The 14,110-nt window shown below is 40.7% G+C and overlaps 1 protein-coding gene across 2 annotated transcripts in view; it reads left to right on the top strand.

Annotated features, from left to right (window-relative positions):
• Positions 1 to 14,110, top strand: part of MSR1 (macrophage scavenger receptor 1) — a 90,306-nt gene that overhangs the window by 66,140 nt on the left and 10,056 nt on the right. Inside the window, exon 9 of one of the 2 annotated variants that reach the window (XM_004481881.5) lies at positions 12,038 to 12,226. In XM_004481881.5, the coding sequence (XP_004481938.1) occupies positions 12,038 to 12,226 (189 nt within the window). The remainder of the gene's footprint in view (positions 1 to 12,037; positions 12,227 to 14,110) is intronic. The other variant, XM_004481882.5, reaches the window with a different exon arrangement.

Below are 14,110 nucleotides of genomic sequence, written 5' to 3' on the forward strand. Positions count from 1 at the left end.
CCACGGGACATGCCCTGCCGCCAACAGGACACGCCCTGCCCACAAGACATGCCCCTGCCCATGGGACACAGCCCTGCCACCCACAGGACACGCCCTGCCCACGGAACATGTCCTGCCGCCCACGGGACATGGCCTTGCACCGCCCACGGGACACGCCCTTCCCACGGGTCACGGCCCTGCTGCCCGCGCCCTTCCTGCTCCAGCTGGCTGAGCCCTGGACTCCGGCGGCATCGCCCTGGCTTCCCCCCTGAGCCCGATGTACCTGCTGCTGTACCTCCCACAGCCCCCCTACCCCCAGCTGGGTCCCCCCTCCAGCCGCCCTCTCTGTGGCCCGCACGGCCTCGGCTTCCCTTGTGCCAGGTAAACCTGCCACCCACCCGCAGTTCCTGGAGGAGGGCGGCCTGCCCCTCTGTGCTTTGCCATCTTAGATCTCCCTGCCTCCAAATGTGTCACATTTACAGTACCGACATTTTCTTGAGTGCCAAGAGCCACCAAAAACAAACAAATGCAAAAAGACACCTTCCCCAGCCTTTCCAGATGGGCTCTGGCTTGGCTGATGTTCGCCTTCGAAGGTCGCTGTCCTGATGAGGTGGGCCGGGGAATGGGACGGGCAAGGCCGCTGTGTCTTTTCTGAGCCGGCCCCTGTCCCTGGCGGTGCTGCTGCAGGTCTGGCATCCCTCTCTGTCCGGGGATTTGAACGCTGCCTCGACTCCTGTGACGTGGACCCTCTCCCCATCCTGCGTGCTCTCCCGTCTGGCTCAAAGCAGGGAAGCCTGGCCCCCGGCCACCGGGCGTTAATTATTTCCAAGGCTGCTTTGTGCCAACACACCGGTTCCACCTGCGGGGCAAGTCCTGCGAGGTGAGCCAAGGAGAGGTTCAGGGTCCCACTGGACAGACTGTCACCAACAGGGAGCCCCTCAGCGTGCGCACAGGGGTCGCTCTGCTCCTTCCAGAAGAGGTCAGGGGCTGGCCAGGGCGTGCAGGCTGGCTCCACGCGGCTGGAGGAGGAAGACAGAGGCCAGCAAAAAAAAAAAAAAAAAAGAGCTGCCTTTCCCTCATCTGCACTTGCCCAGTTACTGCAACCCCTTAGCTGTTTTCCAGCGCCTTCAGGGAGATGCTCTGCCGGTTTTTGCTGAATGTTAAAGATACCGTGCGGAAACACACCCTGAAGGGTCTTTTGCCACCACCTTCATCAGCTGGAAGTTCTATGTCCTTCATTCTCTTCTGTCTGTCTGTCTCTCCATTTGTGTAAGTTGCATTCATGATCAGGGAAGCTCTTGCTATGCTGCAGTATCTTCACATCTATCTATGTCTGAGAAAGAAGGCCACTAGCTTTCTGTCAAGTGAAACCTCCTTGTGTCTGCGTGGGTGGTGAGCTTTCCCCTTGACCACATCAGGTCAACCACATCAGGTAAACACAAGGAGTGGGAGAGGCACCTTCATGTGACCCTTCAAACTCACAGAGTGCAGGGTACAGGGCATCAAAAAAATGGATCAACCGGACTAAATTATCATAACGACATTTAGCAATATTCTAGCTGATTGCTCTTTGGACAGCGATTTATTAATTCAATTCTTCCACAATATGATGACTTTCTACATGACCGTGCTATATTCTAACATTGTTGTGGTATGGTGAGCATCATCATGACTTCTGAGGTTTTTGTCTTAAGGCGACAGCTGGACCTGACACCAAAGATGCTAACCTCAGAGGATCTAGGTTTTTGACTGATATGTGTACTTGCCAAAAAGCTCTTCTTAGGACTCTGAAGCACAATGTGGTTGAGAAACTGTTCTTTATCACTTGATGTTTTTGTTCTTCCACCACCCAATGAAATTTAATTTTTTTAGGAAATTATAATATTAATAACAAAAAAAGCTGCAATATATTTAGTAACTCCCCTGTGACAGATATGCCACAAAACACATATTCCTTCTTCATTTAATCCTCCAGAGAAACGTATCTGCTCTTTTGCCCATTAGGATTTAGAAGTGAATAACCTCTGCAAAAGTATGCTCCTGTATGTACATGGTGGGTCTGCAGTTTGAGTCTTGGTTTACATGGCTTTAAATTCTCTCACTTGGGTACATTATTTTTTACCTTAATATAATCGAACTTTCCCCTTCAAACCCTTTCAAAATACATTTTTGCGCTACCATCGTACGAGGTCATTACAAAAGACAGTGCAACAAATGAAGGGATTAGAGTGCAAACTGGCAAATGGTATGTCCAAGGTCATAAAGCAAGTTGGTAGCATAGCTGGACATTGAGCCCTTATCTCAGCCTGAGAGATCACATCGAGACACACCATTTTTAAGGCTTTCCCACCCCCCACCCCCACTTTTTACTATTTCCTAAAATAAAATTCCAACTCATATTTCTGATGTTGTTATTTTTTAAAGAGGATCAATATGACTACACGAAAAAGACAAGTGTTAAGCAAGGCGAGCTTTGGCAGTGTTTCTTGGAGGAGGGGAATAGCTTCTTTGTTGGATTTTTGAGGTGACAAGTCCTCTGTCCCTAAAAAGTTCTGGGCTGGGCAGGCGTACGTGAATCGTGGGTCTCCCATCTGGTGGATGTAACAAGGACTGTATATACTTTTGTCTTCTAGCAGTTCCAATAGGTCAGCTGATCACAGCACGCAGGGACTGAACAGTTACAAGTGAAAATAAAATATGGCACAGAATGCCAAGAATAAATACTGTCACTCAACAGCTTCCAAATCCAATTCAAGGTATAAACACTCGGAGTTATTTTGGAAAATTATTTGCTCTTCATAAAAAGTCAAAGGATCTGTATTGAATTGTCAGCCTTGTCAATAACTAGACAAATTAAACTTAAGCTGGTAAAATTTGGGACATTTTTTCCTAGGAAATGCACATATCAAATTCCCTCGTCCTTGATTTCACAGGTTCCTAGAATAATTTAAGAATAAAACATAGGTAATAATTCTATCACTGCTCTTTATATGATGCTTTACAGTTTAAAATACATTTTTCACATCTTGATGCTTTTGAAACCTTGATCCTAGGAGATAGGTGTTATTATTATATTTATTTTATAAATGGTCCAAGAAGTTAGACCACTTCTCAAAAGTTTTCAACAGCTTATAAGGAGGAACACCAGGAATTTTTCAAAATCTGACCAAAGCCTGCTTTTCCAAAAATCAGAAAGAATGATAACATGAATTATGCTCTTTTAGGATATGAGCTTTGTGAAATAGCTCTCTCCAGTATTTTAGTGGATGACTTGATCACTCTAGTGCTGCCGGGTTTTAAGTGAAGAGCAAAATTTTAAATACCCTGGAACAATAAAATCCCCTGGAACAGTAATTTTTACAGCCCCGCTTTGTAAAATTTTAAAGGTTCTCCCTCTGAGTAACTTGAGAAATTTACCTACTTAGAAATGAAATCTTAAATAATAACAACATTGCTCTAAAATTAGACTGACTGTTCCAGTACATAAACACAAAGCCTTGAAGACAACAGTGTGCTCTCTGAAACCAGACACTTCTATCTGATTGGCAAGTTTGAAAATCCAGGGATAGAAGCAGCATTATCACTCACAGCCTTCGGAAGAGAACTTAAAATGCCACCCATGCTGTTTTCCTTGTATCACTCGACTTTTCGGTGTTCTTTGTTCTTTTTCCCACATAGATTTAGTTGAAAACATTACCTTTCTGTGGAGATTCGTACAAATAGGGAGGTATTCTTTTTAAACACAAATTCTTTCGCCTTCGTTACCTGATGATATGATTCTTTAGCCAAATTAGGTTAAGTCCTAGGTGATGGCATGATGAAAAGCACAGGCTTAATACAGAAAATCATAGCCTTCTTCTCCTTTTTAACTTTCATAGACCAAAGTAATTAAGTTAAAGGTACACAATATCATCTGAGTTGGGTGCCACTCATTTTGAAGCAACACATTCTCAAGCCCTTTTGCACCCAGTCCTCAAACCTCGTGCCTCAGTTTGTTCTTCAATATTGAAATAAAATAGTGTAAGCACCCACTTCATATTCTAAGGCAAATCCTGTGTCTTCTTGCCTCCAATAATTTGATGAAAATTCAAAGAATTAGACTCTGCAAGGCCTCGCCCCCAGGTCGCTGCTGTTGCCCTAACCGAGCACACTTCCTTCCAATCACGGGCAACGCTGCGCCCCTCCTTCGAGGAAATGCTCCAACTCCCCTTGGGACTCTGAGAGAATGTTCCTGAAGATTTTGCAAGAACAGATAAGAATTTTAGCAGAAGAGTCTACAACTTAAGATTGTACCTTAGACTTCACTTTCTTGATCGTCCCCAGTTAACGGGTACACATCTCGTCCTCGTTCTCCTTAATCCTTGCAGTCATAACATTTCCACACACCTCACCACTGAAATCCTATCCCTCTCTGTTTTCTCCTGTTTACTCTGACCAGGGATAGCCCAAGTACTGGTCTCCTTTGACTTCCAGAGGAAGATTCAAAACCTGTTACATTACTTTTCTGGAAAAATTTCACCATTTCCCCAAGTACCTCATAGCTGAGCTGTGCCTCTCACAGCTAGACACCTCATTAAATAAGAAGCCAGTTCCCCGTCCGTGTGGCTAGAACTCAAATATAAGAATCACCATTGTAATAAACTTAACCCTAAATCCTTATTCCAATTAATGGCAGAAAACACACACACAGTGACCTTCCTTTTAAAAAGACCTTGACATGAAGCAGTTTTATAGTTTATTTGTAGCATGTGGGATTCTAACAACATTGTGCCACAGTGTTGTTTCCATCTTTAAATAAAATACATTTGAAACATGAAGGAAAGAAGGAAGAACACTATCTCAAACAGATAATTAACAGCCATGGATATACCACCTGGATGTCAGAGATGTTGTCGTTTGACCAGTCTGGCCATAGTTTTTTTTTTGTTGTTAAGAAACATAATGCTACATATATAACTGAAGCCTCTTCGGGCTCGCTGTCCTCCCTTTTCAGGGTCAACTATGAAGCCTGAAGTTCATGTTTCCTTCCGTTCATGTTTCCACATATTTACCACATATGTATATATAAACAATAGATGGTATTTTTGATGTCTTATTGTTCTGCATAAATGGCATAATACTATATTTCTCATCCTGAGCCTGTAATTTTTCCTGAATTTTATGAATTTCAACTTTATTTTCATCATAGACACTTTACAGCAGTAAGGACCTTAGTGAATAGCCAGCCTGACAATGTATTTTAATTAAATTGACCTTAACTATAACTTAATTATAATTAAAGAAAATAGGAAAAAGATTATATATTTGATTTCAATCCCATATACAAATTACTTTCTTCCAGTCTTTGTATGCACCAAATTTTTTTGCATAATGGTAATCAAATTCTTTCCTCTTAATATAGTCATTTAATATTATCTTTGTATTTTTTTTTCCATTTTATACTTGGCCATTTAACAGTTATGTTTAATGCCTCCCAAACTACTCAGTGAATGTTACATACTGCAATTATAACAATCCCTGGGATTGTTAGCATTTAACATATTTGGAGTTATTGCTTCAGATTAGACTACAAAAAGTTTTCTTCTTTTGTAAATCATCTTCATTGTCTATTACTTATTTTTTTTCGTTGTCATGGTCATATAAATATGAATGAGGTATTTGTTTAGTAGCTATTTTATTTATTGTTCTTATTTTATATACAGAGTTTAAGAAATACATGAAAATGACTAGTACTATATAGTCTTCCTTCACAATTTAGGAAATGAAGATAGTAAGCCCTACAATGTTAAACTGTAGAATGAAAAATATCAGAGCACAGATATGTCAATTCACCTAACCTGACTGAATATATTAATACATGTAAAGAAAAAAGCTACTAACCAAAGATCAGCGGTTAGTCTCCAAAGCAAAATCTCACTGCCATGTCTCCTTGTAAATTAATAAATGAATTATTTTAATAACTAACTGATTATGATTTCACTTTCCCTGCATATGTCCATGGGGAGAAAGTAGCCTGTCAAGTGGATGCAAATAATTCGGTTTTTGAGGCAATTCCATTTCTCATTGTGAATTGACTCGACATTTAGCCCCCTGATTCTGTTTAATATTACTGCACCCCTGGAAGACAGATGGTCTCCAAGAACTGGCAAGACCAAGTGTGAGGCTTTTGTCCGATCCTCCCCCAGCCTCTCTCACCTTGGGAGGTGCTTAGCCTTGTGAATTTTTCCCACAACAGGTTTCATGTTTCCCCCAGTTAAACTGGTCTTTCCTTAAGGAAGTCTTACTGCTTTTACATGTAAAAACCTTCCAAGAGTTGTGAAATCCTGAATTCTATGTTCCTCTTTTGTTTGATTTTTTTAAAAGGATTTACCAATTTAAATGGGGTCATTTGGTCCACCTGGTAAGAAGATTCACCCTCCATTCATTTCCTCCCTCCTTAACTCTTCATCAAGTGATTGCTAAGTGCGCTCCCTCACTGGAGGTGCTGAAGAGAGCCCTAATGCTGCCCAAAGTGGGTAAACCTCCCCAGCAGGAGTTAAGGGTAGAAGAAGGGAGGTGGAACTGGGAGGGGCGCCCCAGTCAGGGAGAGAGGAGAGAGCAAGGCTTATTTGGGGGAAAGCGAGTAGTTCTATAAATGGGATGAAAAACGGGATGTGGGGAAATCCTCGAGAGCTTAAACTAGGGGGTAAGCCAAGATGGCTCGGTACCTTCTCGTTCCAGGGGCCACATGCCGGGAGTACACCTGCCCGAAGCCTCTAGCGTCCTAGTCTTGTGTTTTCCCTATTCCTGAAATTGGCAAAGTTTTTCTGCAAAGGGCCAGATCGTAAATATTTTGGTTTGCATGCCATATGGTCTCTGTCACAGCTTTTCACCTCTACTGAGGCAGTTAAGTGAGCAGAGACCATCCCTAAACTAATGGACGTGGTCCTACTCCAGGGAAACTATTTACAGAACTGGCCAGCAGCTACAGCTTGTTCACTACTGGTCTAGAAAAGTCCCTCCAAAATCTCCAAAGTAGTAGAAAATCATGTCTGGAAATTAAAAAGGCCAAATAAACCCACATCTGAAACCACAGAGCCAGTCTTACCGATCTGCAAAAGCTCATCTTAGTTGGTTATTAACTATTCCTTGCAAAGGATACATATTAAATGGGGAGTTAGGAAGAAAAGGTGACTGATATCGCAGAGATAATAAATATTATTATTCCACTGCTTTCAATACAAAATGGAAACTTCAAAAGTTTTTGAAAGTTTGTGAAAATAAAAACTTTATTATTCTTTAAAGTGTATTTAAAGAATGCATTATTTCAGTTAATCTGCATAATAACTTCAAAATTATATGAACCCTGAAGGCAGGATCTATGTTTTAGTCAAATAATTCCTGGAACCCAGAAAAGTGCCTGGCACACAGAGGCTATTTATTTATTTATTTTAATAAGTCCCCCACCACGGCTCCCTCATCTGTTTGCTCATTGTCTGCTCGTTGTTTCTGCTTGTTGTTTTTTGCTCATTGTCTGTTTGTTTTTCTTTAGAGGGCATCAGGAAGTGAAGGTGGGACCTCCCTTGTGGAAGGCAGGTGCTCAATTGCTTGAGCCACATTCATTCCTTGCTTGTTTGTTTATGCGTATTGTCTGCTTGTTGTTTGCTTGTTGTTTTTTTCTCATTGTCTGCTCTTTGTTTTTGCTTGTTGTCTACTCGTTGTTTGTTTGTCTTTTCTAGGAGACACTGAGAATTGAACCTGAGATCTCCCATGTGGGAGGCAGGCACTCAACTGCATGAGCCACACCCTCTCCCACAGAAGTTATGTTTAGATGCATTTGATTAAGAGCAGATACCATTTTCTCCTTTTTAGCAGATGAAAATTTGGTCCCAGAGGAGTTAAAATGTTTATGCAAGGTCTCATAAACAATGCAAAAGAGGCAGAACTAAAATCCAGATTATCTGACTCCTGGCCCAGTATCATTTCAGTAATATTCTATAGTACAGATTTGAAGAATAACATAGTGCTAAACATATGGTATCATTATTTTTGCATGTATACACAAAGAGTATTAAAATGCCTTTTTTTTTTTAAGGTACTAGGGTTGGGGATTGAACCCAGGACCTCATATGTGGGAAACCAGCACTCAACCACTGAGCCACACTGGCTCCCCTGAGTTGTTTTTTCCATTTGTTTGCTTGTTTGTTTTTTTGTTTTTAGGAGGCACTGGGAACCTAACCCGGGACCTCCCATGTGGGAAGCAGGTGCTCAACTGCTTGAGCCACATCCACTCCCTAAAATATCTTTTACATAAAGAACTTACTGTTTTGCCTGCTCAAAACTCCCCTCCCACAAGGAAAGGCCTCCTCTGCCCTCACTCCAGGAATGCTACATTAATGCAAGTGACCCATCTTCTCGGTCCACACCGATTGGTCCACAGATGGCCATCTAGTACAAACTAGGCCAAAGTGACTTCCCCGGAAGAAAGAGACTAAAATATGAACTTAGGGGAAGCAGATGTGGCTCAATGATAAAGCACCTGCCTACCATATGGAGGGTCCAGGGTTCGATCCCCAGGATCTCCCGACCCATGTGGAGCTGGCTCATGCGCAGTGCTGCCGCGTGCAAGGAATGCCATGCCATGCTGGGGTGCCCCTGCGTAGGGGAGCCCCACGCGTAAGGAGTGCACCCTGTAAGGAGAGCCGCCCTGCGTGAAAAAAGCACAGCCTGCCCAGGAATGGAGCCGCACATATGGAGAGCTGATGCAGCAAGATGATGCAACAAAAAAGAGACACAGTTTCCCAGTGCCGCCGGATAATGCAAGCAGACGCAGAAGAACACACAGCGAATAGACACAGAGAGCAGACAACAGGGGGGAAGGGGAGAGAAATAAATAAAAATAAATCTTTAAAAAAATAAAAATAAAATAAAATATAAACTTAGGAGTGACTAGCAGGCATGTCTTATCATGTGGACTGGAGAAAATCAAGAGAGAAGAATGAAACACCATATAGGGAGAAGTGCAGGTGAAAGCGGAAGATGGAGCCCTGAGCGGATTCAAGCCTTGGCTCGCTTGTCCAGAAGCATAACAGTAACCTTATCTGTGGGCTCCATGGGACACCCATCATCCTTCAAATATATTATCATTTCCATTTTTGGTTTAAACTACTTTCATTTGCATTTCTGTTATTGGCCAATTAAAGAGTAACTGATATAGAGTCAGTAAGCACATAGTCAATACATGGTGTATTTATCTAAATTGAATCTGGAAAAAGTTGAAACTAATAAAATTAAGGGAAGAATTAAAAACAGAAAAACTTCCTCTTTACTCCATAAAAAGTTGAACCGAAAATAAATTTTAGAAGTGTTTTTCCTAGTTAGATTAAATTCTTTAGTATACTTTGCTGGTTTAGAAACATCTAGCCTAGATCATCTTCTTACAAGCGAGACAAGGAAATATAAACTCATGCTCAAATGAGCTCTTTAGGCACAAAACAAAAATTGAGAATATATATTTTACCAGTGAAAAATATCTTTGGCTAAATAGGTTAGACTGATGCCAAGGAAACCATAGGCATCTCCTATTAGTTTAATTGTGTCTTCCCAAAATATATGTTCAATTCTTAATCCTCAGTGCTGAGAATGTGACCTTATCAGGAAATAGAGTCTTGGAACAGGAAATTAGTTAAAATGAAACCAAACTGGATTAGAATGGCCCTAATCCACATCACAGGTGTCCTATGAGGGGGAGAATTCAACACAGATGGGCAGAAGGAGATGCCATGTTTTGCCAGCAAGCCATCCCAGGAAGCCAAGAGAAAGACAACAAACAGAGTCTTTGCCACAGACTTTAGAGGAAGGGTGGCTCTGCTAATGCCTTAGGCTCAAGCTTTTAGCCACTAGAACTGTGGGACAAGAAACTTCCATGGACGTAAGTCAGCCAGACTGTGGGGTATTGGCCGCCCTAGCAAACTAACACAATTTGCACCCACGTAATGATGAGTTGGTTTAATTCAACGAAAACTCTGATCTTATAGACAAAATGCTATGATTGAAGCTCTGCAAATTGTTTAAATGAACCTTTCCCCATCACCAAAACAGAACAGCTGAATGGTGAGTGATGCCGACACTTGAGTGAGTGATTACACCTGCCTCTCTCCTCTGTTTTATTCAGATATGATCAAGGATCAGTAAAGTATGCTCAATGGTCAAGTTATGGTTGAAAAATATTTCAGATGACAGAGAGGCATACGAATGCCCAAACATATTTGTTCTAAAGAGTTTAAATGGAAAGTGTTACTCTCTCTCAGAATTTCATGAGCATAGGGGATCTAGAATAAATCTGCTGCCATCTTCTTTGGGAAAAAATGAGGCATCCACTGCTGTTTCTCATACAAAATGCTCCCCCTTTTATTTTTATTTTTTTAAGATTTATTTTATTTATTTCTCTCCCCTTCCCCCCGCTGTCTGCTTTCTGTGTTCATTCGCTGTGTGTTCTTCTGCGTCCACTTGCATTATCAGGCGGCACTGGGAATCTATGTCTTCTTTGTTACGTCATCTTGCTGCGCCAGCTCTCCACGTGGCACCACTCCTGGGCAGGCTGCGCTTTTTTTCATGCAGAGCGGCTCTCCTTGTGGGGCGCCCTATGCGGGGGTGCCCCTGCGTGGCACGGCACTTCTTGTATGCGGCAGCACTGTGCATGGGCCAGCTCAGCAGGCCCTGGGTTTGAACCCTGGACCCTCCATATGGTAGACGGATGCTCTATCAGTTGAGCTACGTCCACTTCCCATCCCCTTTTAATACAGCACGTGATCTTCTAGGTCTCTGCTTCTCAGAATGTGGTCTCTAAGCCAACAGCATCAACATCACCGGGGAACTTGGGAGGAATTCAATTCTTGGGTTCTCCTCTCACACCCACCGATTCAGAAACCTGTGATTCTGATGCATGCTAAAAATTATTTGCCTTATGTAAAATTAAACTTTAGGGCATGACACTAGTTTAACGCAACATGACACTAACATTTTAGAATGTTACACAGTCCGTTCTTGGTACCATATTATTCTTTCTCGTTTTCTTAGGCAATTAAATAGTGAATATTAGGTCACGCATGTATTTTACTCAGAAATTGAAAGTTTGAACACTGTAACAGCGAATCGTTTTCCTTTTTAAAAAACTTTTAACTAAAAAAAAAACAACAACAAAAAAAAAACTTTTAACTTAAATGTATTAAGTAAGGTGTGGCTTATGTACTTAGGCATGATTACATGAATTCAGTATTTAGCAATGAATTGTATTTTGAAAGAATCAAGAAAATAATGTATGTCGGTTTTTAAAAATTACAAAGGGTCATTTGTAATTATGTAAATTTCCCTCCAGTGTTATCAAGATTTTGTGGACATGTGGCAATTTTGATAAGTTTGACAAGGCAAAACCAAGTTACTTTGCAACAAAAACATGGTGTACTTGTTCATAAAGTTTACCACTTTAGTCATTTCTCAAAATGTGCAAAAGTTGTCCAGTTTTCACCCCGTTATTTAAAAAAAAGAGACACTTTGGGACAAATTCCATGGACCTCCTAACAAGGAATGTTCTTGCTATTTTTAAATGAATGCTGTTACTATAATAAGCTTGTTTCTCTTGTTAGAAGATATGATTATTAGTCATCTAATTTTTGGGTTTATGATATTACAAAATATGTGCCCCTGCTATACTCTTAAAAGTTACTGGATTGTGTGTGAAATTGTGTTAGTGTGTCAAGAAAATACTGAAGCATTTTACACACTTTTCTAAATTGTAGGAAAAATAGCTATGACAAATTTGTAGCAGTTTTAAGTCACTGGACCATAATCTTTGAAGTGTTCTTATACATATAATTTATGTAACTGTTAAACAGAAGGATTTTACTCCAATTTTTATTAACGCAATGCGGTGAATTGCGTCTTTACCAATAGGTGGTGCTAGAAAGTTTCGTATTAATTCCCATAGCTGAATTTGGGAAAAGGCACTAAAACACTGTCCAAAAAAGAAAAAAAGCATCATAAAAACAACTAACCCTTGCTTTTGGTTGTTTTGTTGCAGGTACCCCAAGGACGGTCCGGCTGGTGGGCGGCAGCGGCCCTCACGAGGGCAGGGTGGAGGTGTTCCGCTACGGCCAGTGGGGCACCGTGTGCGACGACTACTGGGAACTGCGCAATGGACAGGTGATCTGCAGGAGCTTGGGCTACCATGACGTTCGAACTGTATATACGCGAGCTTATTTTGGACCAGGTAACTAAAGAAAATCCTGGTTTTTTTAAAAAAAACAAAGACATGAAGGTATCTCTAAATACACAGAGGTACCGAGAGGAGAAAAGAAATCTGGCTGGGATTGTTTCAATGGCTTTTCCTAGCAAGTAGAAATAAACAGAAAGGGAGTATTAAAAATGACTGATACCATATAGACCCAGAGTTGAATATGCGAAATCCCCACGAAAGAGAAAGCAGCAACCGAGAATGACAAGACCAACTCAGAAAATCAGGATTTTGATATTTGAAGCAATGACTGATGAACAGGAGGCAGTCAATAAATATGTTACATATAGGAAAGAAGAGAAAAGATGTATCCTTCAATGCTTAAATTCCACTGAGACCCAATTGGTTAGTTGGAGAACAATGGCACAGGGGAAAATAAACCAAGTGACTGGGGAGGCATGTGAGAGGAAATAAGGAGAAGTGAATTATCCACAGGTCTTGGCACACCCTGGAGGCTTAGTTTACACGTCCGAGTGTGCTGGGCATCTGAGTTCTCCCACGTGCTCACTCGTGTTCTCTCACCCATGAAACTAGAGGGGAGGGTGCCAGCCTTCCCTCTCCCTCCCCAAAATGTCCCACCAGAATCAAATTACCCTCCCCAATCACGCCACTCTCCTCCCAAATGACAGTGAATAGCCACGGCGGAGAAAGAAACAATGACGGCCTCTCTAGACCTAATATTTGTCTTATCCTTAAGGAGCATGACCTTAAGTAAGGGACGAGAGGGTTACTTTCCCTTCTCGTGGAGGTTATAAAACTTGGTAATTCTTTAGCCTCACATACGTCGGTGCATTTTCACCTGGATGACTCAGTAAACTGCTCTCTACAGAGAGGGATTGTGTAGGGGACAAAATATTTGAATGTATACAGGTGACATTTTTACGGTCTCTTTTCTGTTTCTAAAATAGCATCTTATAAGAGGTTTTCTGTATAATTAAACATGTATAATTGTTTAGCTTCTGAATAAGAGATTCAGAAAAGGGAATCAAACAGATACACTAAAATTTAGGCATTATTTCCTACTTAGTAAGAAGTTATAATATTTGGGGATTATTTGGTCTTATTGCTTTACTTTTTCTTCATAATTTAGGCTTTTTCTTTCTCTCTCTCTCCCTCTCTTAGTAGTTTTACTGTATGATAAACTCCTTTTTTGAGAAAAGTATCATAGAAGGAAATAAATGAGAAAACTTCCATAACACAATTATATTTTTTTCACTATTCCATTTGACACATATTTAAGAACCTATTCTGTTTTAAAGTATTTTCCAATGTCTCAAAATTCAATCATAATTCAAAAATTGTGTATAATATATAAGGAATTATTTGTGATTTTTTAAATTCATTGATGTTATTATGATGGTCGTTTTCCCTTTAAGCACAGAAAATTAAGATGTAGATGTTGTGTGACCTTTATCTTACCATCTCAATATGATAAATAATTCTCTGAGGATTATGCTGACTAAAAACTAAGATTTAAGTTTCTTGATTCCATAAGCCTTATTATTCTAGATGTATGTGCAACTGACAAAATATGGAGGAAATTGTAAAATTGCAGATATGAAATAGCATTTCCATATAATCTTATCTAAAGCAATAAAAGGAAACTGTGTTAAAATTATCACAAAAGACTAGAGCAAGATAAGATATATTTCTGAAATGCAGAAATGATTTTAAGTGATATTTTGCTTCAATTTATTGAGTAATCACTATGTGCCAAACACTGTGATAAATGCCTGATGACTACTGATGATATGTCACAATTAAGACCTGTATCCCTTTATCTACATAAATTCATTACATCAGATCACATCATAGATTTAAGAAGGGGTGCCAAGCTCTAAAGTCTTCAGAAGCCAGAAA

The sequence above is a fragment of the Dasypus novemcinctus genome, chromosome 29 (assembly GCF_030445035.2).
Source record: "Dasypus novemcinctus isolate mDasNov1 chromosome 29, mDasNov1.1.hap2, whole genome shotgun sequence".
NCBI lineage: Eukaryota > Metazoa > Chordata > Mammalia > Cingulata > Dasypodidae > Dasypus > Dasypus novemcinctus.